The 27,785-nt window shown below is 38.9% G+C and overlaps 2 protein-coding genes across 4 annotated transcripts; one reads left to right on the top strand and one right to left on the bottom strand.

Moving 5' to 3' along the window:
• The first annotated feature begins 120 nt into the window (after positions 1-120).
• LOC146515300 (solute carrier organic anion transporter family member 1C1-like) lies at positions 121-22,719 on the top strand. The gene is made up of 15 exons (XM_085167732.1): positions 121-2,486; positions 8,235-8,389; positions 11,586-11,727; positions 12,255-12,387; positions 12,562-12,683; positions 13,626-13,772; positions 15,578-15,676; positions 15,864-16,112; positions 16,398-16,562; positions 17,190-17,385; positions 17,594-17,759; positions 17,967-18,151; positions 18,326-18,390; positions 18,755-18,872; positions 22,299-22,719. Exons 2-15 carry the CDS (start codon positions 8,294-8,296, stop codon positions 22,522-22,524), a joined length of 2,109 nt encoding a protein of 702 aa, XP_085023858.1. The 5' UTR covers positions 121-2,486; positions 8,235-8,293; the 3' UTR covers positions 22,525-22,719.
• Positions 22,720-23,142: 423 nt separating this feature from the next.
• On the bottom strand, positions 23,143-27,331 carry LOC146515299 (B-cell receptor-associated protein 29-like). Of its 3 annotated transcripts, none has more exons than XM_085167747.1 (7): positions 26,246-27,331; positions 25,737-25,843; positions 25,454-25,554; positions 25,195-25,342; positions 24,953-25,088; positions 24,598-24,694; positions 23,143-24,429 (listed from the first exon to the last, which is right to left on the bottom strand). In XM_085167747.1, exons 2-7 carry the CDS (start codon positions 25,826-25,828, stop codon positions 24,263-24,265), a joined length of 741 nt encoding a protein of 246 aa, XP_085023873.1. In that variant the 5' UTR covers positions 25,829-25,843; positions 26,246-27,331; the 3' UTR covers positions 23,143-24,262. The 3 variants fall into 3 exon arrangements, with proteins under 3 accessions (XP_085023873.1, XP_085023872.1, XP_085023871.1); XM_085167746.1 differs by lacking the exon at positions 26,246-27,331 and having other exon boundaries at positions 23,143-24,243; positions 24,329-24,429; positions 25,737-26,239; XM_085167745.1 differs by lacking the exon at positions 26,246-27,331 and having other exon boundaries at positions 25,737-26,239.
• Positions 27,332-27,785: the final 454 nt, after the last annotated feature.

The following is a 27,785-nucleotide window of genomic DNA, read 5'->3' as shown; positions in this document are numbered from 1 at the left end:
ACAAGATTACAGTTTCTGTGGTATGCTTGTGTCGCATCTTCTTTGTATTTAATTCTATAAACGCGTACATGATAACACAATTTCCTGATCACTTCAAAGTGCCATGTTTCATTAAACCATCTTTGAGCTCTAATTGCATTTAGAGTTTAACCATTTCTGTAAGTATGGGTACGTTTCTTTAAAAAGGCAACTAATCAAATATATACTATGCTACTGTATATACTTGAGTTGATATATTTGAGCCTGTGTATATAATTTTGGGATTTAGCTGCGATTATAGCTAATATACTGTCAAGTCTTAAAACAAATCTTAACAATTAAAGTAATGTGGCATGTAGCTGCTACTCATACTTGCTGATATTAAAAGGGATGTTTATGTTCATGCAGGTAAACCATGCTTAGGTCACAGCTTCTAATTGTTCAAGATCCAAGAAGAAGAAGCAAGTGCATGAAGTGCAAATTCACTGTGTTTGAACAAAATGCATCAATATGTGACAAATACTGAGTACTGTAATAAAACAAAGGCACAAAAGGAAGCTGGGGAAGATGGCATATGAAGATATTACTACTGAATGCTGCCATATGTAGACAAAAATGCTTCTAATTTACAGGTATTAGCTTTTCATTAAATATTTTATTATTAGCTGGGATAGGCTCCAGCCCCTCCCGCACCCCTAAATTTAATGAATGGATGAATGGATGTACCTTGATAAGGTACAAACCATGAATTCTGTTCTACCATGTTTTCCGTAAAATCCTTTTTACTTCTTAAAAAAAGAAACAACAGCAGGAAAAATGGTTTTACAGTATATCTCAGTGTAGAACATCATGTTCTAATAAAAATAAAAAGATTATAACTTAGGTTATGGTTATGGCTACTTACTGTCTATGTATGTAACTAATAGGTTATATTAAGTGCTACTAAATCCATATTCTAATTTATTTTAGGACAGTAGGGGATCTTCGGCCATGGTCAGACTCCTGTCTGTTAATTTTTTTATTATCATTTCATGAAATTTGGTTAGGTAATATAATCTTGCTGACAGACTGACAAGAATTTGATACATATGTGACGAACAGTATTGCATAATGGGCACAGAGAATAAGCACAGCATTCCCACCTGACAGCAGCTGTAAGAACTAGAAGCACATTAGATTCGATTACAGGCAGAATTATAGAATATTTTTAAACCTTCGCTACATAATTTTCATGTTATACTAACAATGAAGCTATATGGGACGTTTTTGACATATTCAGTAAAAGCTACATAGGCCAGGTGTCCCCATTGCTACAGAGGAATTTAAGGCACAGTGAGGAAATCATGACTTAATTTATTGATTTTTAATTATTTTTTATCTTGGGGACAAACACTGAAAGCACATTTGAACCTTTGTTGTCTGTGCAGACTTTTATTTTTGTCTAAATTAGTTTGCCTGTTTGTTACAGAGCATGCTTTTTTTTTCTTCCTGAGGCCAGTAAGAAAAGCAGTCTGAAGTTGAACTGACATTTTATCCTACATCTTATCCTATTCACGTGATACATTTCTAGAGTCAAGGCAAGTTCACTGAAATGTCCAATTAGTTTTCAAGCAAAGAACTGAATCTCGATCGAAAACTTGATTGAATATTCACTGTTGCTGGCCTACTTTTAACAGAGCTGACTTTTCCAGGATTCGCTAAGTTTCACTGGATAGAAAAGTATACAAGATTTGTCCAGTGCTACCATGAACACCAGACCTTAAATAGCCAGACTCACTATAACTGAGTAACACAGTCATGGTTTGATCAACAAATGCTCAGTGAAAACTGCTGCATTATTTAGTATCTGCTGTAATTACAACTAAGAACTACGCCATCACACTATTATCAACTTAATGACAGTATTATGGACTTTGACTGTGAACGTCGAATTGTTCACCTTTAGTGTCTTCACCCCTTGAAAGCTGTAAACACTGCATACCGTTCAGCGACTGGAAGCCACTGGCAAACAATCCATGCACTCTTTGAGCGGAATTATGTAAAAAGCAGAGCGGCTGTTGCATTTTTTGCGGCAAATTTGCGTCACAACAGGTCTTATATATTTGATATTCAACGCAGAAATTCACGACTTAGTGATGTGGGTTGCTTTACCTACCTGCACTCATGCACCCATATGTAACGTTTGACAGCCTGCAGATTACCAGGGCTCAATGAAACGCAGGCTGGGCATAGTTTTGCTCCCCCCCCCCCCTCCCTTCCCGGCTCTGTTCAGGGTATATGCGTGCTCCACCGAAGATCGTGGTCAGTGTCTACCGTGTCCGTTCTCCACGCTGGTCTCCCTTCATAGCCTAAGAGCACACCGTGTGAGTGTAGGCGACTTAATGAGGAGAGACTGAAGATTTTCTTTTAAACCACTGGATGTCATTTCATCTCATCTTTGTGTGCTGAATAAGAAGTAGCCTCAAATACGTCGTTAGGAGAGAAAGCTTTGAAGCCCCCACAGTTGGGTAAGTATCATGATGTTCTTTCGAGTTATTATCCCCAGTCATTCATGAGAATGGGAATATTCATTTCTTGACGTATGTGTGTATTTAGTGGATAATGAGCGGTATAATAATAGCTGTAGATTTAAGTGACAAGAAAAAAAAATGCTCCAACAGAAAACAGCTTCAACTGTGCATCATCAAACACTTAAATGGTGCAGTGCACACAGCTGTCTGCAAGAACAGCAGGTGATTTGGAGAATTCGGTGAAAGCTTACTGAGTGCACAGTGATTAATCAACCTGCACGCACTGCCACCGATGGATAATTAAACAGGGGTCACGTGCTTACCATCATTTGAAGTTTCTCGGCGTTTTGAGCTCAGCTTGATTAAAAGTGTTTGCTTTTCGCTCGGTGATCATTTGTCTTGTGCAACTGAAAGCGCAAAAGATCCTGGTGTGTTTTTCCACAGTGAAACTGTAACAGAGCAAAGACTTTAAGAAGAGCCTTACACATTCATATCACTGATATTTGTAGCATCAGAAATGCAATTTTTGTAGATGTGTAACCATTAATCACTGAGATTCAATAAAGGACCTGCCAAAATAATTATTGTGGGTGATTTTAACATCCATGTAGATGCTAAAAATGACAGCCTCAACATGGCATTTAATCTGTTGTTAGACTCAATTGGTTTCTCTCAAAATGTAAAAGAACCCACCCACCACTTTAATCACACTCTAGATCTGGTTTTAACATATGGCATAGAAACTGAACATTTAACAGTGTTTCCTGAAAACCCTCTCCTGTCTGATCATTTCTTGATAACATTTACATTTACAATAATTGATTACGCAGCAGTGGAGAGTGGACTCTATCAAAGTAGATGTCTTTCTGAAAGCGCTGTAACTAAGTTTAAGAATATAATCCAGCCACTGTTATCATCGTCAATGCCCTGTACCAACACAGAGCAGAGCAGCTATCTGAACGCTACCCCAACAGAGGTCGATTATCTTGTTAATAATTTCACCTCCTCACTACGTACGACTCTGGATACTGTAGCTCCAGTGAAAACTAAGGTCTCTAATCAGAAGTACATGACCCCGTGGTATAATTCTCAAACACGTACCCTCAAGCAGACGACTCGTAATCTGGAGAGGAAATGGCGTGTCACAAATTTAGAGGATCATCATTTAGCCTGGAGAAATAGTTTGTTGCTTTATAAGAAAGCCCTCCGCAAAGCCAGAACAGCTTACTATTCGTCACTGATTGAAGAAAATAAGAACAACCCCAGGTTTCTCTTCAGCACTGTAGCCAGGCTGACAAAAAGCCAGAGCTCTTTTGAGCCAACCATCCCTTTAACGTTAACTAGTGATGACTTCATGAACTTCTTCACAAATAAAATTTTTATCATTAGAGAAAAAATTACCAATAATCATCCCACAGATGTAATATTATCTACAGCTACTTGTAGTTCCATTGATGTTAAGTTAGACTCTTTTTTTCCAATCGATCTTTCTGAGTTAACGTCAATAATTACTTCCTCCAAACCATCAACGTGTCTTTTAGACCCCATTCCTACAAAACTGCTCAAAGAAGTTCTGCCATTGATTAATTCTTCGATCTTATATATGATCAACTTATCTCTAATAATCGGCTATGTACCACAGGCCTTCAAGGTGGCTGCAGTTAAACCTTTACTCAAAAAGCCATCTCTAGACCCAGCAGTCTTAGCTAATTATAGGCCAATCTCCAACCTTCCTTTCATATCAAAAATCCTTGAAAGAGTAGTTGTCAAACAGCTAACAGATCATCTGCAGAGGAATGGTTTATTTGAAGAGTTTCAGTCAGGTTTCAGAGCTCATCACAGCACAGAAACAGCTTTAGTGAAGGTTACAAATGATCTTCTTATGGCCTCTGACAGTGGACTCATCTCTGTGCTTGTCCTTCTTGACCTTAGTGCAGCATTCGATACTGTTGACCATAATATTCTATTAGAGCGATTAGAACATGCTGTAGGTATTACAGGTATTGCACTGCAGTGGTTTGTATCATATCTATCTAATAGACTCCAATTTGTGCACGTAAATGGAGAGTCCTCTTCACACACTGAGGTTAATTATGGAGTTCCACAGGGTTCAGTGCTAGGACCAATTCTGTTTACATTATACATGCTTCCCCTAGGCAGCATCATTAGAAGACATAGCATACATTTTCACTGCTATGCAGATGACACCCAGCTCTATCTGTCCATGAAGCCAGATAACACACACCAATTAGTTAAACTGCAGGAATGTCTTAAAGACATAAAGACTTGGATGGCCACTAACTTTCTGCTTCTCAACTCAGATAAAACTGAGGTCATTGTACTCGGCGCTGAAAAGCTTAGAAATTTGGTATCTAACCAGATTCTTACTCTGGATGGCATTACCTTGGCCTCCAGTAACACTGTGAGGAACCTTGGAGTCATTTTTGACCAGGATATGTCCTTCAACGCACATATTAAACAAATATGTAAGACTGCGTTCTTCCATTTGCGCAACATCTCTAAAATTAGAAATATCCTGTCTCAGAGTGACGCTGAAAAACTAGTTCATGCATTTATTACTTCCAGGCTGGACTACTGCAATTCATTATTATCAGGATGTCCAAAAAACTCACTGAAAAGCCTTCAGTTAATCCAAAATGCTGCAGCAAGAGTACTGACAGGGACTAGAAAGAGAGAGCATATTTCTCCTGTTTTGGCTTCCCTTCATTGGCTTCCTGTTAAATCCAGAATTGAATTCAAAATCCTGCTCCTCACATACAAGGTCTTAAATAATCAGGCCCCATCTTATCTTAATGACCTTGTAGTACCATATCACCCTATTAGAGCACTTCGCTCTCGCTCTGCAGGCCTACTTGTTGTTCCTAGAGTATTTAAAAGTAGAATGGGAGGGAGAGCCTTCAGTTTTCAGGCCCCTCTTCTGTGGAACCAGCTTCCAGTTTGGATTCGGGAGACAGACACTATCTCTACTTTTAAGATTAGGCTTAAAACTTTCCTTTTTGCTAAAGCATATAGTTAGGGCTGGACCAGGTGACCCTGAATCCTCCCTTAGTTATGCTGCAATAGATGTAGGCTGCCGGGGGATTCCCATGATGCATTGAGTTTTTCCTTTCCAGTCACTTTTCTCACTCACTATGTATTAACAGACCTCTCTGTATTGAATCATATCTGTTATTAACTTCTGTCTCTCTTCCACAGCATGTCTTTATCCTGTCTTCCTTCTCTCACCCCAACCGGTCGCAGCAGATGGCCGCCCCTCCCTGAGCCTGGTTCTGCCGGAGGTTTCTTCCTGTTAAAAGGGAGTTTTTCCTTCCCACTGTCGCCAAAGTGCTTGCTCATAGGGGGTCATATGATTGTTGGGCTTTTCTCTGTATCTATGAAGCGCCTTGAGGCGACATTTGTTGTGATTTGGCGCTATATAAATAAAATTGAATTGAAATTGAATTGAATTGAACAGATGGCACTTGGATTCACCAGGACCTTCAGAGATCAACATCTCTATCGGAGGAAACTTAAATAGGCTTCAAGCCAAACATATGAAATGGTTGGGGGATTTTGTGGATGTTTATGCACACTAATGATTGAGAAACCTTTCATTACACACAGGGAGACCTTTGCTGTGTGTGCAACCTTAATTGGTCGAGGTTTTATAAAGAAAATGTAGCTTTGCCAGTGCAAAACATGAGTGTGGGCATTTGTATAGGTTCCAGACTAGCTGTGTCAAAAGAAACTGCTGCTCCACTGAATGTCTGTCCTTGCTGAGTGAGTGTTTAAGCCTTTACATCTTCAGCCCTCTCAGCTCTTTTTTTTCTGTAAGACAGAAAGGAGGAGTAGTTCAAAGCCATGCTATGGTTCAGTGCACTCAGTGAGAAGTTCACATCACTGAACAAGCATCCTGGCCTTGCTGTCTCTCATTCTGTATCATTTGTAACACTAGACCACATGCCACACACAAGGTTTTTTCTTTATATTTTTATATCACCAAGTCGTAGTTGCTTCTTCGTCTCCCCAGGATGAAATAGCCAATTTGGTGTATTTACTGAGCTGCCCTTCATCCATAAATCAGCTGCTTGTATTTTCCATTAGCTTCATGAATGAGCTGTTGTTCCTGCTGATGTGAATGCAGTTATATACTGTCATATAGTGCTCGCACTGTGAAAACACTGCTTTTTTTGCATCATGAAATCATTAACATAATGTCACCAGTGTTTAAGAACGAGTGCTGCTCTTCTGCTTGACTTACTTTAAATATTATTTGCAGTCTGTTTTGAAGACTGTCAGATGAATTTGCTATGCTTACCTAACGGAGACATTTGGAGAGGGGCTCACACATTCATTGTCTTTATCCGCTTTTTTTAAAAAAAACAAGGGTATGGGGATTTTTTCCCCTTTGAAATACCATTCAAGGAATTGCACTAGTCATTCTTGTAGTTCAAAAAGCTAACAATCGTGAATAAGAACAATTAACTGAAAGCTTTTTTAATTGAAATTTGTTATACAAATTTGATAAAAATTGATTGACTAGATCTAACTAATAGTTACATTTATACCACACACATATTAATTTATCTGTTCTGGAGATTTTGTAGGTCTTGTAAGTCTCGCGTTGATCAAGGAAAAATTTAAGCATAAAAATGTGGAAACTTAGAAGTGGTTTTGTTTTACAAATTCTTAATTTGATGCCAGCATCAAGTCTCAAAAAAGGGCATATAGGGCTGTCCCCTACATTTTTCATAGCAGGCTTGTACAAGTCATTTTATGAGTATTTCTTTAAGTTATGAAAGCTACTTTCATCTGCTTCCTTATTCATAAGACGTCACCCCAGCAGGTTGTTCCACATGATGTAAGCCCGAAGGGATTTGTGTCTCCTTCCAGGATTGAACCAGGGACTCTGCAAATGCTGTTATCCACTTATTTCTTTCAGCTATAATAACCCTTAACAATAAATATTCCTGGACAGGGCATATATTACTAACATAACTGCTAAAATAGGAAATGGTATTTCTATAGTTAAATGCCATGCAAGGTCTTTGACACCAAAATCCATGCTATATCCAGTACTATGGTCGGGTGGTACAATGGAACGGATTAAGAAATTGCAAATGTTACAAAATAAGGCAGCAAAAATGATTTGAATGGTTGTCGGCGTAGAACAAATATTGTAAGAATGCATAAATGTCTTAATTCAGTTAATTGTAAAATTTAGATTTCTTTATTCTTTACTTGTATTTACTAGAAATATTATTGTTACAAAGGTAGTAATTCATTTGTATAAAAACTGTATTTCAGTATAGACAGAATATGCTACTAGTTAGGTTAGTTCGATTTTTGTTACCCAAACCAAGAACCAGTTCAATCAAAAGAACAGTTTTGTATAAGGCTATGGAAGAACTGAATTTGTTACCAATGCAGATAATACAAGAAACCAGTAAAACTGGATTAAATAATTGGAACTGGATTTGGTCTGACTTTTGACCAGTGTTAAAAATGGCAACATGAATTTGAAATATTGTCTGTGCACTGTAGTAATGATGGTAAATCAGTCTTATCCGTGCAAAGGTTAGGTTATCAATGCTTACCCTAATATGAGACCTTTGCATTGTCAAAATGTAAAGCTGCGTTGCAGCAGCTGATGGGGATCTTAATAAACTAAACTGGACTAAACTGATTGTTGTTGCACAATACTGGCTTGGTATGTAATCTCTAAATCTGACTTCATTCCAATAGGCCCAAGTGAGAACAGCTACAGTAAGTCATCAAAAGAGAAACCACAGTAGGAGGCTGCTATGAAGAAAATGGACCACACAGCCACAGACAGCTGGATTGTGGACAACAACCCTGACTCCTCCACAGTGAAAAACTCCTGTCACCCAAATCTGAAGGTAGTCTACTTTCTCCCTCTTACTGAAAACAATCTTAAGTGAGTCAATATTCACAAAAAATTGCCATAGTGTATTTTTAATTTATAAATATTTAAAAAAATATATAATTCTTTTGTTCTCATTCTTAAAAAGTCCAAACATCAAACTGGGAGGACCTTCCTTTCTACATTTCTTTTATAAAGCCTGTAATTACACATGAGGCCAGCCAACGGAGACGGTTTTGTTTACCAGAGAAAAGTCATATGAACACGTAGAAATCATTTCAGCCAAAAAGGACAAAGGCCCCACATGTTTGTCATTTTCCCAAGTCATCTGACTGGCCTAGAGGGTGCACACAAATCTCTCTCTCTTTCTATCAAGTGGGATCACGTGCGTCTAAAAGACACAGAGTAGATTCATTAGTTGGCGGCACTCATTTATGTGCTTTCACGTGTAAGTAAATGCTACTACTCGAGATAACTCTTCAGCCAGTTTGTGTAAAAACACGTTATCACACTTTTTTCTCTGTATTGACGAATCTATCAAACACCCACTTAAAATATGAGTTAAGTGTAGGGCATGTAAGCCTTGTTAATGACCATGCGAGGTTTAGTGCAACAGCTCACGGTGCCCTTTGGACTTGGTATTAAGTCGCTGTGAAAAATTTCTAAGACAAAGTTTGTGCTTTTGTAAAAGAGGTCTGAAAGGAGGTTTTGTGCCTCTTTATTGGATTATGAGGCACACTGAGCAATAATTAAAAAGCTGCTTAGTGAACTGCTTAGGTAACTACAAGAAACAGTTACATGGAATTCCAGTAATGCTGCTTTTTTCCTCTGTGTGTGCTTTCCATTTCTGCATAGTAAAGCTATAACAAAGCTCTCAGCTGGTTCTACTGATACAAGCGTTCTGCATACTTTTGATCTGAGCAGTCTCCATGCTTGTTAATCTCAGATTAGGCTTGTCCTACGTGCATGTGTTCTATGTCACTTGCAAACACTCTGAATATTCCAGTTGCCGTTGCTACGACATGAAACTCTCGTTTAAATTCTTGTTGAAATGTGTTTCATTCGTCTAGCGATGATTTACAGAGACAGGCCACCAGAGATTTGGCTTTAGTTTTGTGCAGAAATTTCAGTGCTTGTCCAAATTTCAAGTTTTTTTTTTTAATTGGTGTTAAGATTTTTTTATGTGAAACCTTACCTTTCCTTCAATGTACAAAACAAAAATGTTTCTGTAAGTATATTATCTGTTTTTAATAGAGGTTTCAATAAATGTTAAATGGTAAAATTTAATGTGTTGTTAAAAAATCTAGGTTAAAAAAATTCTTGAAGAAATTAATACAGAAAATTCCTTCATTGTGTGTGTGTTATGTGAGAATGTGTGTGTGTGTGTGTGTGTGTGTGTGTGTGTGTGTGTGTGTGTGTGTGTGTGTGTGTGTGTGTGTGTGTGGCATGCTGCTGATCAAAGGGTCATATAACATAAAAGCACAGGAACATCCTTGGTCATAAAGAGGGTAGTCTCCCCCACACCCCTAGATGGTTCACCCTGGATAACACAGTGAAGCCATACAAAGGGGAGGAAGTTTACCACATCAAACAGACCTTCACAGAGGGTGTTCCTGTGATCAGAAACACTACCGCCCCCCCCCTCCCAGAATCTTAAGAATCTGGGGAGGGGGGGACAGAAAGAATTCCTTAAAACAATGTACAAATGGCAAACATAAAAATGACAATATTTAACAACTCACCCTAACAGTGTTAATGGTGAAAATTGATTCATTTGAATCAATTCGTTTTCTTTGGCTAAAAAGGAAAAGTCCAGAGTTCATTATTTTTCAAAGTGTGCAATACAAAGGGAAGCATATGAAATGGAAGTAAGAGAGTAAAGTAAAGTAAGTGTGGATTGAGTGCTGCTGCTCAAATGTGGATATAGTGACAAAGCAATACGATGTCCTCAATGCCTTCAGTAGAGGAACGAGAGTTTGCAAATTATTAGGGCCGAGGTCATTGTAAAAGAAAAAGAAACAAGTACGCTCGCAGGGCCCTTGGATGTGGATGGTTTCCTTAAGGATCTAGCTTGGGTTTGCAGAGACTTGTGGAGGTTTTTTACTGAATGATACACGTCTGTAACAGGGGTACTAAAGAAGAGAGTTTATGCAATAGTTGACCTTTGGAGGAACAATGCAGTTTTCACTGTGGCCATGGATCACTGGGCTGGCACTGTCTCAGGGATATTCGAACGTGTATGGGAGTTTGTCCAGCTAGTATGAATGTGTTTTGCGCATTTATTGTGGTGTCCTGTATGGGGTGTGAATAATGATCCTATTTATGATAATTTTGTCTGTTATGCAATCATTATGTTTTAAAATCTAACTTTAAATTGTATGAAAAACAAAGTGAAAAGAATTTGATATTTCTGGACAAATAGAAAATAGGTGATATTGACATATTTATTATAATGTATTTATAATGCATTGCAGTTTGTTGTTTGGATGCAGTCTTTTCTGCTTTCACTATTTTAATCCCTTACAGTGCAGGCTATGGTTACCGCTCACCTGTTTCCAATTATGTGTCCAAGGATGTGTCTGTGTCCTTGTGGGATTGGCTTCTCTAATCCTCCCTTTGTGACTGACTGTCAGTGTCCACAGGCGGCTGAGCAGAAGAAGGAGGGTGCTCAATACACTCTCTGGCCCAGCGCATATTGCCAGCTGCCCTTTTATAAAGATGTATCTGAACTGCAAATTCATGTCATACATACACACATGTATCCTCAAAGAAATGCATTCACGTGCGCTGCTGTAGCTCACTGGGTTCAGCATGCAACCCATATCCCATATGCCCATATAAGGCTATTGCAGAGGCTCGGGTTTAAATCCACCCCCAGCTGTTTACTGTGTCTTCCCTCACTCTTTCTTCTAGCTTTTCGCTCCACTGCTCTGTCATAATAAAGCCTTAAAACCCCCGTATAAAAGAAATACATTCACTAAGTCTTGTGATAGGTTTAAGGTTAATTAGTGCAGGCTTGTGTTTTTGCTTCTTAGTCGAACTTCGGAAATTCATTTTTATTTTGTAGTTGTATTTGAATCTGCGCCTGAAAAATGAAAGAATGAAATTATGAGATGTTTGGACTGCAGTCAAAATCAAAAACAATCATATATCCATATCAGAGCCAGTCTGCCTGACATTGTATTGTTTTTTTTCTTTTTGTGTCTCTGCAGATGTTCCTTGCAGCCTTGTCCTTTGCTTACTTTGCCAAGGCTTTATCTGGCAGCTACATGAAAAGCACAATTACACAGCTAGAAAGGCGATTTGATATCCCCAGCTATCTGATTGGCATCATAGACGGCAGCTTCGAAATAGGTGAGTTTCTCAGGCTCTTTCTGTACATTTCTGCATTTATTGGCTGTATTTGTTTATTCTCTATTCATTGTATTTTTATGATACTAATGCTACAGCGAGAGTGCTTAAAAGTAGAGACGGGTGACAAAGCTTATAGTTAGAACTGGATCAGGTGACTCGAAACCATTCCTTAGTTATGCTGTGGAATACTGTGAGGTCTTGAGCCAGGAATATTATTACGGCATGTTAATATTCCCAGTACCATTGCATACTTCCATCTCATTTAAGCTTTGAATAGTGCCTTGTTGCATACCTAACTGACTATTGAAGAGTGAAAAATAGTTTTAAGCCACAGTATGCAGACTTGGAGTAATGGTTTATGTCGTTACAGACTTGTAGATCAGAATCAGGGCTTATCAAAGATAACACATCATGTGTATGATATAGTTAGTGAGACTTTTCATGATTCATGATTCTGAGCAGTACATCTCATGTTTGATGCCTCTGACTCCTCTCCGTCTGCTTTTCTGATCATCTTAACCCTGTAGGGAATTTGCTGGTAATTGCGTTTGTGAGTTATTTTTGTGCCAAGCTCCACCGACCCAAGATCATAGCAATCGGGTGTATTTTGATGTCTTTTGGAACCTTCCTGATCGCCATGCCTCATTTCATCATTGGCCGGTAGGCAAAGCGCAGTGTCTGAATGCATGCATCGCTGTTCACAAATTCCATTCACATATTACTTTGATCTCTGTAGTCTCTGATGTATTTGTGCTTCACATTGTGAATATCTAACAATACCTGGTGCTTTCTCCCTTCCCTTGTTTAACAGTCACATTGGTATTTTATACGCAGCTATAAGATCGAAACATCAATTAGATCTTCAGTGAATTCGACCAATAACCTCTCTCCATGTCCGGCAAGCTCACCTGAGTCCCTGAGGGCAGGTGACAGACCCTCTATACTGCCTTCTAGAGGTAAGGCAAAAAACATTTATGTTGTTTATGACAACTGCTTTAACATGTGATTAATGTTGAACTTTGTTTTTGCAGATACTGTTTGTGCTAGCATCATTGCTAGGTCAGCATATGCATGTTTATGTTTTAAGTCATTTTTTATTATGAATTGTGATAACTTGCACATATCCATGCTATAGTACTAAATGAGTAGGCTATTCATTCTGTTGGCTGTGAAATAAAAATGATACAGTACTTTTTATAAGGTGCTATAGGTACATAAATGCAAAAAGGTCATTTTAGTCCATTATAGGGAAGTTTCTAGGAAATGTGATGGTGTTATATCCATATAAATGCCAGCTTTTTTGAATATATATGCAGATATGAGAAGTTATCGTCATAAAATTAAAATGACTAGATACTTACATAAAGCTTTGTAGGTGCATGAGGGCCAAAAATAGGTCCTTTTAGCCTGTTGCTTGGTAGTTTCTAAATGTTGATGTCAAAATATCTAATGCTGATAAGAACCTTCAGGGGTCTAAGATTAACCAAGTGTGTGTCCAACTTCTGATAGTGCAGGCAAAGTTGGGGGACAAAGAAACAAACATACAGACAAACAGAGAGATATTGCAGGGATTATAGTAAGATATGTTGACTTATTGTGATAATAGAATATTTTTCATCAATGTTTTGTTAGTGTAAATCATAATGTATAGTTTCGGCCCATCTGGCAGGTGGCGAGGCCGTTCATGAATCACACAAGTCTTCCTATTGTATTGTTCAGAATTCAACCAATCTTACACATAACAATCACCATGTGTGTCATAATCCAAAGTGTTCTCAAGGTCAAGCTCAAGGTCACAGTTGTTGTTTTATGGCCAGTAACCTGCGAAATTGAGATGGATCATGAGCTGCATAAGGCTCTATGTCATTGACATTCTGACTGCTGTTTTTAAACTGCAGGCTGTGAAAAAGAGTCCAGTGTTTCCATGTGGATCTATGTCCTGGTGGGAAATATCCTGCGTGGGATTGGAGAGACTCCAGTGCAGCCTTTGGGAATCTCCTATATTGATGACTACGCACAGTCCGATAATGCTGCTCTCTATATTGGTAATCCACCTTCGTTACAGCTGATAGCTTTGATAGGAATTTTTTTTATTAGAAATTTTTTGGAAGGTTATTTTGAAACTAGAAAATTAGGTACTACTAAAGATGAATTAACCTTCTATAGATTATATATATAGGAATATTTTTGTTTCACTGTGCTTTCATGTTAGGGAAATATTGGATATGGAAAAAAAAAACAAAGTGCTGTCAACAGGCAGAAAAAAAACAGTTTTGTAATGTTGTTTAAGTTGAATACTGCAGAGACTGCACAGGTAGGCGAACATCTGCTTATTACAGATGAGAGCAGGTTCACCCTGAGCTCATGTGACAGATGAAAAGTGGTTCTGGAGAAGCTGTGGAGAACATGATACTGCCTGTAACACTGTTCAGCATGAGTTTGGTGGTGGGTCGGTGATGATCTGGGGAGGTATATCCATGGAGGGATGCACAGACCTCTACAGGCTACGCAAAATAACCATGACTGCCATTAGTCATAAGGATGAAATCCTTGGCCCTACTATCAGACTCTAGTGCAGTCAGTCCTGGGTTCCTCCTGGTGCACAACAATACCCGGCCTCATGTGGTGAGTGTGCAGGCAGTTCCTGGAGGATGAAGGACTTGATACCACTGACTGCCCCCCTCACACACCTGAGCTAAATCCAATAAAAAAAAATCTAGGAGCTATTATGCTTCGGTTCATCCAATTTTGCCAGGTTGCACCTGGCCGTCTCATTAGGAGCATGCATTAGTATTGTCCTGCAAGCATGTGGGGGCCATACAAACTACTGAGCACCATTATGAGCCGAAATTTTGGCAAAATGGGCAATCGTGGCAGTTCGAGTTGGCAGTTCGTCTTGTAATCAGAAGATCGCTGGTTTGAGCCCCGGCTCTGACAGTCTCGGTCGTTGTGTCCTCGGGCAAGACACTTCACCCGTTGCCTACTGGTGGTGGTCAGAGGGCCCGGTGGCGCCAGTGTCCGGCAGCCTCGCCTCTGTCAGTGCGCCCCAGGGCGGCTGTGGCTACAATGTAGCTTTCCATCACCAGTGTGCGAATGGGTGGATGACTAAATGTGTAAAGCGCTTTGGGGTCCTTAGGGACTAGTAAAGCGCTATACAAATACAGGCCATTTACTAAAATGGACGAGCCTCCTGCATCATTTTGTCACTCTGAAAATAGCTCTTTTCCATGAAGCAATTTGGCATATTTCTTTTTTGTTAACCTATTACCTGGTCCATATCAGTATAGAGATCCAGATTATTTTTCCCCCAATGAGATCTGACATGTTTTCAAAGTGTCCCTTTAATTTTTTGAGCAGTGTATTTGAGCCATTCCTATTGTAGGAATAAAATTGGAACGTTTGTTGTATGTAAGCACAACCAAAGCAAAGATGTCAAGTTCAGAGTATGAGGGGAAATAGGGCTCATTTTGAGAAAAAAAAACTTAATGCATCTTTATTAGAAAACACTAAATATCATCATACAGCTGCTCCATCATACAACTAACGGTGACTGACTACAGTTACACTGTTTTTGCCTGTAGTGGCTCTCTTCATTTTCAGTTTTCAGAAGTTTTAAGAAGATTTACTATCCAGTACAGTTTGATTTCTTTTTGTTTATAGGACATAATGTAATCCATTATGATTAGATGGATCTTGCCACCTGGCTTTTCTTTAAAAATTAGAGTTCTGATATAAGTTGACTGTACTGTATAATATATAATATAATATAATGAACAATATCTTTTTTAATGATACAGAGATGAACCCAACATATATTTGGCTATAAGTAGGTGTTTTTTGTGTGTCTCAGGTTGTGTCCAGACAATATCAATAATTGGTCCTGTCTTTGGGTACCTGCTGGGGTCCCTGTGTGCCAAAATCTATGTCGACATTGGATATGTGGACATGGGTGAGTAACATGTCATCTAACCATCAACTACATCTTTAAGAATTTGAAAAGGTAATCAGTAAAAGTAAAAAGTAATCATTTTTGCTTAAGTGCTTAAGGAGCATGTGACTTTAGTAAATACATAATTGTGGTTAATTACAATCATAAAAGAATGAACAGCGCCAATAATGTGCTTCTGTCTTTACAGAAACTATCACTATTACTCCTGGCGATGCCCGTTGGGTGGGTGCATGGTGGCTGGGCTATCTCATTGCTGGTGCCATCACCCTGATGTCTGCCGTTCCTTTCTGGTTCCTGCCAAAATCACTGCCAGTACCTGTGGAAAAGCATGACACCAACTGCACACCAGAGCAAACCAGATTTATTAAAGATTCCCCAGGCTTGAAGCACATGTTCAGACCCGAGGAGCCAGCTAATTTACATCTGATGGCCAGTGGTAGGATAGTGATCACAGTGTGCTTTATGAAAGAATGTTGATTTTCCATTTTAACCGTATTATTAGACTGACTGCGTGCAATTAATGGAATCTTAGATTCTCTAAGATCTGTTTTACTGCTATAGTATATATAATACTGTCATTTCTGTCGACAGTAAACACAAATAGAAGTTTATTCCTTCTTGTCAATGTGAGAAAATCAAAATAGTTTTAATGATACATCAAAATAAAAGGCTGAGGTAACTTCAAGAAGTGAAAATCATTCATTTAAACATCCTTTCACAGAATTCGTCCCCACATTGAAGAGTCTCCTTGGAAATCCTGTGTACACCATCTACTTATGTGTGACCATTGTTCAGTTCAACTCTCTCATTGGTATGGTCACCTACAAACCCAAATACATTGAGCAACACTACGGCCAGTCAGCTTCAAAAGCCAATTTTCTCATGGGTGAGCAAGATATTATACTAATTTCTAATGTTTACCTCGTTTGGATTATTTTGTTCTTTTATCTTTGTAAGTGAGATCTTTGTAGAGCTAAAAGCTTGCTTAGAACCACTGCTGTTTGGCTGAAAAGTACCTATTTAAGGATGCAAAGTGATGTGAGCTGGATGGTCATCATAAGAGTTTCATGAGCTGGCTTTTGATCAATTTTTTATACCCCGACTCTTAAGTAAATGCTGCAAATTCAAGATGACAACCTGGTTTACCTCAGTCCTTGGGCATTTGACAGACAAATGACAGGCATTGATTTAAAAGCACTTGAGGCAATCAGACCAATTAACATGTCTCCCTGATGCGAATGGAAACTGCTCTTTTTGTCCCCTGTAACCGAGTGGGTTAAGAGTACATCGGCTGATGAGAAATACGTCCCAGATCCTCTGAACCACCATAACTTTTTTTCATCTTTCGCAACATGACTTAAGTAAAATATAAATGAGAGTGCTTTGATATACATGAATGTTCTGACTTTGATCCCTTCTGGCGAGTGATGTTGCTGCCTGATATCGCCTGTTTAAGTTCTTTCTCGATTTTCCATCCATTTAAGGATACGCTGTATTCTGCGGTTTTTCATAGGCATGATCAACATACCTGCAGTGGCCCTTGGGATGTTCTCCGGAGGGGTTGTGATGAAAAAGTACAAGCTGACTATCATGGGAGCAGCTAAATTTGCCTTTGGGACCTCTCTGCTGGGCTACTTTCTGTCACTCCTATTCTTTGCCATGGGCTGTGAGAACGCTAAGGTCGCAGGCATCACAGTTTCATATAGTGGGTATGTAATACCTTTGTATATTTTCCTTAGTGGACTTGAAAGTCATCAAACCAGGGAGTAGATTCAGAGAAAAAGGGATTGGGGTTTTATTTATTTAATCTGTCACTGTTCTTAATTCCATGCACGGTAATGGCTCGTTTTTCTTGTCTGATCGATGTTTTAAAAGGGCTGACAATCACATGCCTTTTTTTTTTTGTGTCACATGCAGACTGGGGGGCTTATCTTATCAGGAGCAGTCTCTCATCTCTGACTGTAATTCGGATTGCTCGTGCACAAGCAGAGAGTGGGATCCAGTGTGTGGAGAGAACGGGATCACCTACGTGTCCCCGTGTTTGGCTGGATGCAGCTCCTCCACTGGCTCTGGCAAGAACACGGTCAGACACACACCACTGCCCTCATGAAACTTGCATGTTTTTCAGTAAACGCAGCATGATATTCAGGCTTGATTCTCAATTTTCATTCATATCGTACCGCAGAGTAGCATGTGACATTTCCGTGATTATTTACAGACAGAACAAGTGTTTCCTGCTGTGCCGCAGCTCATTTATCACTGAATTACACCTTGTTTTCTTTTCTGTCAGGTGTTCAACAATTGTAAGTGTCTCGCGGTGGCTAATACCCAACCAGGCAACTTGACAGCCACACTGGGTCAGTGTCCACACAGGGACAGCTGTGAGAAAGTCTTTCCGTACTTCCTGGCTATGTCTGTCCTCAGTTCCTTCATCATCTCTCTTGGGGGTACACCCGGCTTCATGCTGCTTGTCAGGTCTGTCATATTCTGCTTTTGTGCCTTAAAGCCACTTTTTGCTGTAATGTTGTTTGTATTGTTCTGAAACGTCTCCCTCTAAGAAATACAAATGTCATTCTTTCATTGTCATTCTTTAAGTGTTGCCAGGTTAAAAGTTGAGTCCTGTCTAATACCACAGTGTTGTTTCTAAAGGTGCATTAAACCTGAGCTGAAGTCTCTCGCTCTTGGAATCCACACCTTGGCCACTCGTACCCTTGGTGAGAACCACCTTTGCTGTTCTTGGCATACATCACTGTCTACTTCATTTAAATTTCAGGCTCACAGACATTTCCCTAAAGCTGACATTCAGCATAATATATATATAGTGAGCACAGTTATTGGAATACTGTTTGTTCATAAGGATACACATTTGGAGATCACCAGTAAAAATAGCTTTTTATGTTAAATTAACCCAAAGTATTTAGCTCAGTACGGCTAATTATCGGTTTAGCAGTATAATTATTAATATTCGAAGTTATTGTAAGGAAGTCTGACTTGTTTCGATTGTAACCTGTGTTCAGGCGAACCGTGATTTGACTTGAAAATCTGACATAACAAGTTACTTTATATGTTGTAACACAGCTGGAATACCTGCCCCTATATACTTTGGAGCCATAATTGATACGACCTGCCTCAAATGGGGATACAAGATGTGTGGAGGAAGAGGAGCTTGCAGAATATATGACACTTCAGCTTACAGGTACTTGCAAGATGGCTTTATTTTAACTTTGCATGCAGTTTCTATGGGATTGGCTATCCTTCAAACTCTTGATTTAGTGACCCTGTAATCAAGTTATGTGCAAGTTATTACGCACAGCCATGAGTTATGGTTGATTTATTTAAAATGCTGAACCCATAGCAGATCTTACATGTACAGCTGGAGGAACAGTGCATTCAAAATAAAAAGTGAAGAACAATTGTTAACAACTGTCAGACCAGTGATTTTAAACACTTTCTGGCATTGATTTCTTTTTCTTTGTCTCAGCTTCAGACACCAAACCAAGCGCATGTTCATTTTTATCACTAATGATAAAAAGGGATTCAAGTTCAATTCTACCTAAGTAAGGATTAGCATCAGAATTCTATCAGATATTTTCATTACAAAATAATATTGATTCATTCTCCACCCCCCCCCCCCCACCCCCCCGCTGTCAGCAGTGAACTGGTGATGTTACACAGCAAATTCAAAAGTGTTAAATGTTTTGGTGTTAGTAGTCTTAGAGTTAATTTTACTCTAAGTAGAGTCACATGCTTTTAATGTAACTCTGAGGTGTAAAATGATAGTAGTTAAAATCGAGTGTTAAAAATGAGTGTTTCTATTTCAAATCTGGAGGTGTTACAATGGAAACATTAACTCTTGACCTCTTAACTCTGAACTCCTACAGGGGCTATGACACTAATAGAGTAAATTCACAGACTCCGCCCCCAGCACGGCTCCAATCGAAGCTGGAGTGAAGCCGTTTCAGAACATTTTGCTCTACATATTTGAGTTGTTTGCCATGCTTGGTAAGTCATTTTTTCAAAGATTGTTTCAATTATTATTATTAGCTTTTACTTCTGTGGCTCTTTGGAGTTGAGACAAAGCTGTGTGAAAGGCATTAGCCGTGTTGCTCGCTGATAGCACCGCTCGCTGTTTTAGCTAGCTGAAAGGTATTGTTTTCGGCAAATACCACAGCCTTGAAAAAAAGCTTGCATGTGAATTTTCGGTTAAATTTTTTGGTCAAATACACCTAAAACAATGTCTAGAATGTGAAATGTTGGTATAATGGTGCTACTTGAAGCCTGAAAACGATCTCCCATAAAAAACGAGCAAACAGCAGTAGCAGATGTCCTGACTGGGTTCTACGTTAGCATTTAGATCCCTCCAGAGTTTTGTGCACACGGTTTTACATTTAGTTCAGTACTACCTGTTGCCTGTGTCCTTATTTTTTGGGAAAATACTTTACACAAGTAATGTCTCAAAAAGGATTCCTTTTTTTTTTTTTTTTTTTTTTTTACTGTGCTGCAATTGATTTGTGCCATTAATTAGTGTCAACTAATTTTTATTCAATCTCCACATAGGATATGCTTGTGAAGATGGAATATGGGGGAGAGCAGAAGTGCGTTGAAGTTCCACAAAGTGATGAATGAAGGACATGCATATTGTATTTTGTATTTATTGAAATAAGTGATGAGAATGCTGTTATTTGCATTTACCAGCTCACCTATGTCAGACCTTTTGATAAACGAAATTCTAATGAGTGAGAACATGTACACTGTTACATCTTTCAGAAAATGTTTTGAAATTGTGGTGCACAGTTCAGAATAAATGTTTTTCAAAAACCATTGCGTCTTTTTAGTAAATGTTTATTTCCAAAAGAAATTTCTAGAAGTTCAGAACAGTAAAATTCCCGCTTTTTAGAATTAATTAGAAGATAACTCTTACGTAGTTAAACTAAAATACTCTTTGAGAGTTAATATATAAACTCTTAACACCAAGTGTTAAATTATCAACTCCAGAGAGATTTGGTGTTTAACACTAAATCAGAGTTAACATACCAACTCTCCAAAAAGAGTTAAATTAACACTCTCTGGTGTGGACCCATATAGACACTTTAAAAGTGTTGAAATCAAATCTGACAGTGTTAATTTGGACATGCTGGATTTGCTGTGTAGGCACACTAGGGAAACCATTGGTTAGAGACTGCTGCACAACAAAATGATAGCAACCATGTTTAATGACCTCCTTGCACTTGAAATGGTTGCTTCAAAGATGGAAACAAGGTCCAAGACCACTTCAGTCAGTTTTCATCTTCAGACCGACTTTGGTGAGTCAAGACCACGAAAAAAGGGCAACAGGATGGATTCAGTCAAGTATCAGTTTGCCGCTGAATGGAGTCAAGTTGGCAATGACAAACAATTTGCTTGTTTACTGTGAAAAATCATTGAAAATGACAAACCTGGTTCTGTCTGCGTCTACATGTTTTCGTATTACTTTTACACTTAACTCTTAATGTTTTTTTCAGGGTGGAGTGATTGTACAGGATAGATTTTTAATACATTTAAATAAGAAAACTTGGGTGCACTCGTTTAAATTTAGTTAAATCATTCACTGAAATCTTTTAATAAATGGCTCTACAAAACCTTTTAACTTGACGAGGCCAAGTCCTGTTAAACTTCTTGTTAATGATCAAGATTGGCTACAACTGGTCGTTTCTTTTTGAACTTCTAACCACAAGTGTGCATTGAGAGTCTGCCCAGAACCTCACAGAATTAAAACAGAAATTCAGAAATTCCTCCACAAATAGTGATGTAGTTGCTGAGGAACAGCAATTTAACCACAAAGTGGCACAGGCGCTCAGCAACCCTGCTTTTATATTTCTGGCTCTCTTCCACAGCATGTCTTTTAGCCTGTCTTCCTTCTCTCTCCCCAACCGATCGCGGCAGCTGGCCGCCCCTCTCTGCCTCAGGTTTCTTCCTGTTAAAAGGGAGTTTTTCCCACTGTTGCCAAAGTGCTCATAGGGGGTCGTTGATGGTTGGGTTGTTCTCTGTATGTATTATTGTAGGGTCTACCTTACATACAAAGCGCCTCGAGGTGCCTGTTGGTGCTGTATAAATAAAATAAAATTGAATTGAATATAGGAACTAGAGTACAATCACTTGGCAGGCAGTTGAGTCAAGCCCCCTACTGGAAAGAAATGCATCGCAGACAAGTATCGTTCACTTGTGATCACAACATGTTGGAAGTGTGTCTGCGTTCATGAATTAGGCAGCAGCTCTTTGGAAACCTTTACTCGTCTTTCTGAGACTGATTACAGTCGGTCCAAATTGAACTGCAATTCTTTGACAGGTTGCTTCCCACCAGGTGACCGGTGCAATCGGTCAAAGTATTTTGACTGTAATAAATAAAAAGAGCAGTAATTTTACCTTTTCTTAATTTCAAGTCCTGTCTTTAGTAGAGAGCTAAGATTGTGGAATTACAACATCTTCCAAAAGGACTAGAAGAAAATGCTATTTATACAATTTTGAATGGGAAAAAGTCCAGTAGTGACTAACCTTTAGGGATTTGTAGCTTCACTTAGAGCTGGCCTAAACCGTGACGGAGCAGTTTGTACTCTTAACTGTATTGCTTTTTTTTTTTGTACAGGATAGTCTACCTGGGTCTGACTTTGGGCTTGAGAACAGTCTCCTTCTTCCTTTGTATTTTGGGATTTGTTCTAATCAAAAGACATATTAGGAAAGAAGAAAAACATGTGCTGACCAATGGGAGTGCAGAGTTGGAAACACTGAGGAAAGAGGAGAACAGCTCTATACATTGTGAGCAGTTTATACTGGCCTTGGACTGCAATCCCGACAGAGAAACTCGCTTGTGAGCCTCGGCGCATCTTCTTTTCTTCTGACTCAGCCCGACAAGCACCTCACCTCACATGTACTGAGGAAGACACACTGTGGACATTTTTCATAGCACACAGAGTATATATATTTGTAAAGGATTTGCGTAGATGTACGGTATCTGAAATTAGTCATTTTATAAACAGTCTGATATTTCTGGAATGTATATGTGTTTGTGTTTTTCATGAATGGAAGACTTTCATAGAAAAAAAAAAAGATTGTAATTGTGTTGTATTTTCTGTTCTTCATTTTTATGATTAAACTTGATAAAATCAAATTTTGCATTTTAACATTTAAGATGCCTGAATATGATGGTTTAACACACCTGTTTGTGCTGTGCTCATGGCTTTGCTTTTAGTTCATGCATACACAGGTCTGTCCAGTGTCTCTCACACCTGGATCGTGTTTCTACTTGTGAATGAAACAATTGGTCAAGGGGTAGATCAAAGCTTGAGCGACAGGAGTAGCTCTTTGAAAGGGTATCTCCTTTCCATACAGGGCAAAACCACCTTTTCTAGGTGATTATACAATCATCTACTACAAATATCCAACACTGGGCCTCTTGATCACACTGATCATAGCAACAAGTTCAGGAAATATTATTAATTATCATGAAAGTTTATTATTCATACTCATATTTATACCATCAAACTGTCACCAAAGTATGATACAGTATGTCAAGATTAGGTTTGCCCTCCTAAAGTCAGTTCAGTTAGAGCCACTAGCTTAAAAGAAGATTATTATTTCCATCTTCCATATTTTATACTTGAAGATATGGGTCTTACAACCCAAGACTTCCCCAGAGGCAGACAAGGCAGGCAGAGAACGAGTAGAGCTCCTCATACAGAATAAAGTGGAGGTGCTTTTCAAATCGGCTTCCGATTTCGCAGTAAATAGCATAGATTATATGAGATTTGTTGATAATCAGCCATCAGCTGATGGCTCACAGACATCTGGTGAAATGGAATTTGTGAGCAGCTTATATATATGTGTATGTATATGTTTTTACAGGAATCTGTGCAGGTTTCTGGAAAACTAAGTACACCATTAATGCTTTCATAGGAATTACTATAAGAGGGTAAGTAGCAGTCAGGAGCTGCTAATCAAATGCACATGATTAACTGATCAGCAAGCTTGACTAGCTCTATAAGCAGTTCTGTCAGTTTGCTGATCTGGAGCATTCAGGTGTATGTTAAAATAATGCAACAGGCTGTGAATCCCCCACAAATTAACCTCAAATTGACACCTTGTAATGTTCACAGAAATAGGAAAAATCTAAGAGCAACATCTCAAATTACACAGCTTTCCATTAACATGTGAAATGTTCAAGTTCATGACAGCACATCCCATTATAGTGTATAGTTTATAGTGTACATCCCATTGATGTACAATATAAAAGTTATTACAGTAACACTAACACTTTGTGTTTATAACACAGCTTAGCAGTCAGTAAAAAAAGAAACAATGCATATTCATAATGAAGAGTTACTGTAAGTTAATAGCAAGATTTGTCTATTGCACTCAGTTCAAACTTTAAACAACAATGAAGATTCAAAGACAATAAAAACAGGTCGGGTAGCAAACTAGATACAGCACACAATCGAGAGGTATAAGAAAAAAAATGTCCATGGAAGGAAGTAAGAGCTGATACTGTGTTCTAGTGTTCACCGATCCTTTTTGTCTTCAGCGCTCTGAAGATTCTGTAAATTAAAAACAGGATCAATGTGGGATTAGCAGTGTGAATATACAGGAGATATTCTGTGTTGTGTGTTTGTCATGTATTACCTGGAGTTGATGGTGTTCTCTGAGCAGTCTGTCATACTCCTGAGCCAGACCTTTGGCTTGCCTCCTCATTGCCTCAATATCAGCATCAGACTTACGAACAGCTACACACACATACACGCACTTAATGATTACAAATGTGGACTACATATCATAAATGCTTTTCAAAATGTATCTATTGTACAACCATATGACCAAGGGACCTCTTTGTCTACATGCTCTGCAAACATAGGTGCAGCTTTCCATTAACGTATTTAAATTAGGTCGCTCACCCTCCTCGGCAGTCTTCAGCTGACCCGCCAGCTTTTCCACCTCCAGCTTCAGCTCCTGCTTTGCTGCTGACATGGATTTTTCCTTTTCCAGGAAAGACTAAGCACAAAGGATTCTCCTTAGTTACTGAGCTTAAGCTGATTATTTAAACAGCAGATGACAGAGCACATGTTAAGTAGAAAGCATAGGAAAATGCTCTGTTGAAATCACAGCATGGTGTGTGCCTACAGTATGCTAATGCGTGGGCATGACCCAGAAACAAACAAACAAACAAAAAAAGCAAAGTCATTTTTATTATGTTACTTGACAAAAAACGAAAGAAAGAAAAAAAAGAAAAAAATTAACTCTGTTTCTCACTTGCTTGAGGGTCAGTTTGTCCTCCTGGTGCTGCTTAGCTGCTCTCACAGCATTGTCTATTTGTGGCTGAAGACCTGCGCTGTCCTCCATGATGACAGCAACCTGGTTTAGCAAAGTGGCAACCCGACGCATCATACTGTGTTGAAGTCACGAGACAGAAAAAACACAACAAAATAAGACAGTACTTCAACACGCGTGAAAGGTGTGCAGATGGGCAAAGTAAGTGACAAAATTCCACTAACAGCCAGAGAAAGAGAGAGAAGCCAGATATGTAGAGGTTCCTCTGGGCTCTGAAAAGCTTCATGTGGACGTGGTCGTACACATTTGGGTTCACTTTAGCATCTTGCATGGGCTCAGGACCGGAATACTTCTGCACCTCGCGTAAAGCGTCTGGAAGGGTGGACAGAAACATGACCAAGTGGGATTTGAATACACTTGCTATTATTTTTTAATATCTGTCACACAAAGGAGATTATGTCCGACTCACAAAAGCTCGCTTACCCAGGAAAAGAACAATAAGGACCATTATTATTGTAAAAAAGCATTTATTCCAGTAAGGAGATAACCAGCTCCATATTCGCCAGCTGAAAATCAAACGCCACCTGCAATGTAAAGGTATAGAAGGTCTGCTGGGGAAGGATTTGAATGCACTCTACTGGTTATTTGTGTGAACTGCCCGTTTGGGATGATATATCTTTTTAATTATTTCAGAAATTGTGCTCCTTACAGCAAGTATCTAAATAAGCTTTTGATGACTTATGATATGCTTTTAAAATTGCCTTACCGCTGTGCTGATATTAAAGGCACACACAAAATAAGGTTGACTGTGATCTCTGCATACAGGAAGAAAGCCACCACCGTCCACTGGAGAGTCATTGCCACTGTGATTCTCTGCAGAGATAAGCACATTGATCTATGGGTAGTGTTTTATACTTGTGGAAATCTGTTTTGCCTCCATTGACGAGAGCATTTGTCTGATAGATACCAGCTTTTAGATTAAATTACTCTATTAAACAAGTGGAAGTGGGTGTGAAAGTGGCCAAGTATTCCTCTATTTTGATCTAAATTTCCTCTAGGAAACCATACACCACGCACGAGTTTCTGAGCATGCATATAAATGTGTCTACAGGCCTACAAAGCAGGCCAACAGTAGCAGTATGTTTTCTCTATATGGGATATTTATATCAACATTTATACCAAGTCATTCATCACCGGCTGTTCTGAATGCTGAGGTGGAGCCTAAAGCGAAATATAAATCTATACAAAGCAAAAAATATAAAGTTGTTGGCTTACCGGACAAAGTTGTATGGTGCAAAGTAGGCTACTGGAAAGTCCAGACGAGCACACATGCGCGCACACATTCACGACAGCTGCTGGGGAGCCTCAGAGCACCCACAGCCCTAAATAAAACTGCCGGATGGCCTCATTAGGGAGTCCCCTTTGGATTGCATCAAAACCCTTAAAGTGATCAAAAGATTAGTTTTCAGTGACAGAATGATTTCAAGAAGTTGTTTTTGTTTGCCTTCATAATGTCACTGTACAAAGAAACTACCCAGTGATCATTATATGATTATAGCAAATCATTAAAGCAAATATAACTGATGTTTTTTCCAGATATTATAATGAAAATAAACGGACTTTATATTTGCACTTCGGGTATAAATATGTTGGCTTTTCTAAATGATTTTTCTTTTCATTGAAGAGTAGAAGGCCGTCCAGAAGGGGGCGATGTTGATTAAAGTTAGCTGTTGCAGAGGCGCCTGGAGGAGGACGACTTGGATATCTTTTGCAATTACTGCATTAAACTCAATCCAACACAATTCCTCATGTGATAATCAAATATAAGCACATTGAAAAGTGTGGATAAACGGTTCTATTTACAAACCAACATAATGTAAGTGTCAGTAAAATAAGGAAATACGAGCTCATTACAAAAGCTAATTGATTTCTTAGTTGATAGAATTGCTCTTATTGTGTAACCTTTAAAAAGGCTTCAGATGAGGGTTTTTTTTTGGACATTTCTTCCTCTCAAATGTACTCAGCTTGCAAAGTGTATTCACATGGGCTTCCTCTGTGAAAGAGACTGGGCTGCTATCCTTTTTGACTGCATTTCTCAGGAGGGATGAGGAGCAAAATCTTTACAGCTGCACCCTGTGATAGCTTTTGGAGAGCGGGTAAATGAGTATGGCAGAACTGAATATGCTTTGATTGCTCTCCTCTCCACATCATGTTAGAGGCTACACCCACTGTAACTGTTTGTACTCATAATACATCTACAGGGAGGCATCCATAAACATGAAATTATGTACACACACCAAACATTTGATTAGAAACACCTGTACGCCTACCTATTCATATAGTTATCCCAGAGCATAAAGTTGTTCAACTACAGATCAGGAGCAAATCATCATAATGTGGACAAAAAGAAACAAAAACATGATGGAAATAAAAACAAGCAATTACAGATATAATTGTGCAGGTTGGGCAGGTTTAAATGTTTCAGGAACTCACAATAGAAATAGAAAATACTCAGAATAATTGAAAAGAAAAATGGGAGTGAATGGCAGTTCAGTGGATGGAAATGCTTCGTTCAAGAGAGAGGTCAGCCGAGAACAAACAGACCGGTTTTAGCTGACAGAAAGGTGGTATTGGTTCAGATAATCACTCAGGAAAAGAGCATTTCAGTGTGCACAATCCACCTCGAGGTACAAATAAGTAGGGTGATTTGTAACACGATTGTACAGTTTACAAATACATAAGCTGAGAGTAAAAGGGGGAAAAAACTCATTTGTAAATTGACAGTTTGGGCTCAAGTGGTTTATTCACTCAAATG

The sequence above is a fragment of the Neolamprologus multifasciatus genome, chromosome 7 (genome assembly GCF_963576455.1).
Source record: "Neolamprologus multifasciatus chromosome 7, fNeoMul1.2, whole genome shotgun sequence".
Taxonomy (NCBI): Eukaryota; Metazoa; Chordata; class Actinopteri; order Cichliformes; family Cichlidae; genus Neolamprologus; species Neolamprologus multifasciatus.
Note: the sequence above shows the minus strand (reverse complement) of the source record. Positions and strands in the feature narration are given on the sequence as shown.

What these genes read in the sequence shown, in the direction of transcription:
- LOC146515300 (XM_085167732.1), top strand. Translation starts at nt 8,294, where the DNA reads ATGAAGAAAATGGACCACACAGCCACAGACAGCTGGATTGTGGACAAC. An exon ending in AAAAGCCAATTTTCTCATGG is followed by an intron (nt 16,563 to 17,189) that starts GTGAGCAAGATA and finishes GGTTTTTCATAG; the next exon opens with GCATGATCAACATACCTGCA. An exon ending in CTGGCTCTGGCAAGAACACG is followed by an intron (nt 17,760 to 17,966) that starts GTCAGACACACA and finishes CTTTTCTGTCAG; the next exon opens with GTGTTCAACAATTGTAAGTG.
- LOC146515299 (XM_085167745.1), bottom strand. Translation starts at nt 25,861, where the DNA reads ATGTGCTTATCTCTGCAGAGAATCACAGTGGCAATGACTCTCCAGTGG. An exon ending in CCTTTAATATCAGCACAGCG is followed by an intron (nt 25,555 to 25,736) that starts GTAAGGCAATTT and finishes TTTACATTGCAG; the next exon opens with GTGGCGTTTGATTTTCAGCT. An exon ending in GCTGAAGACTGCCGAGGAGG is followed by an intron (nt 24,430 to 24,597) that starts GTGAGCGACCTA and finishes ATGTGTGTGTAG; the next exon opens with CTGTTCGTAAGTCTGATGCT.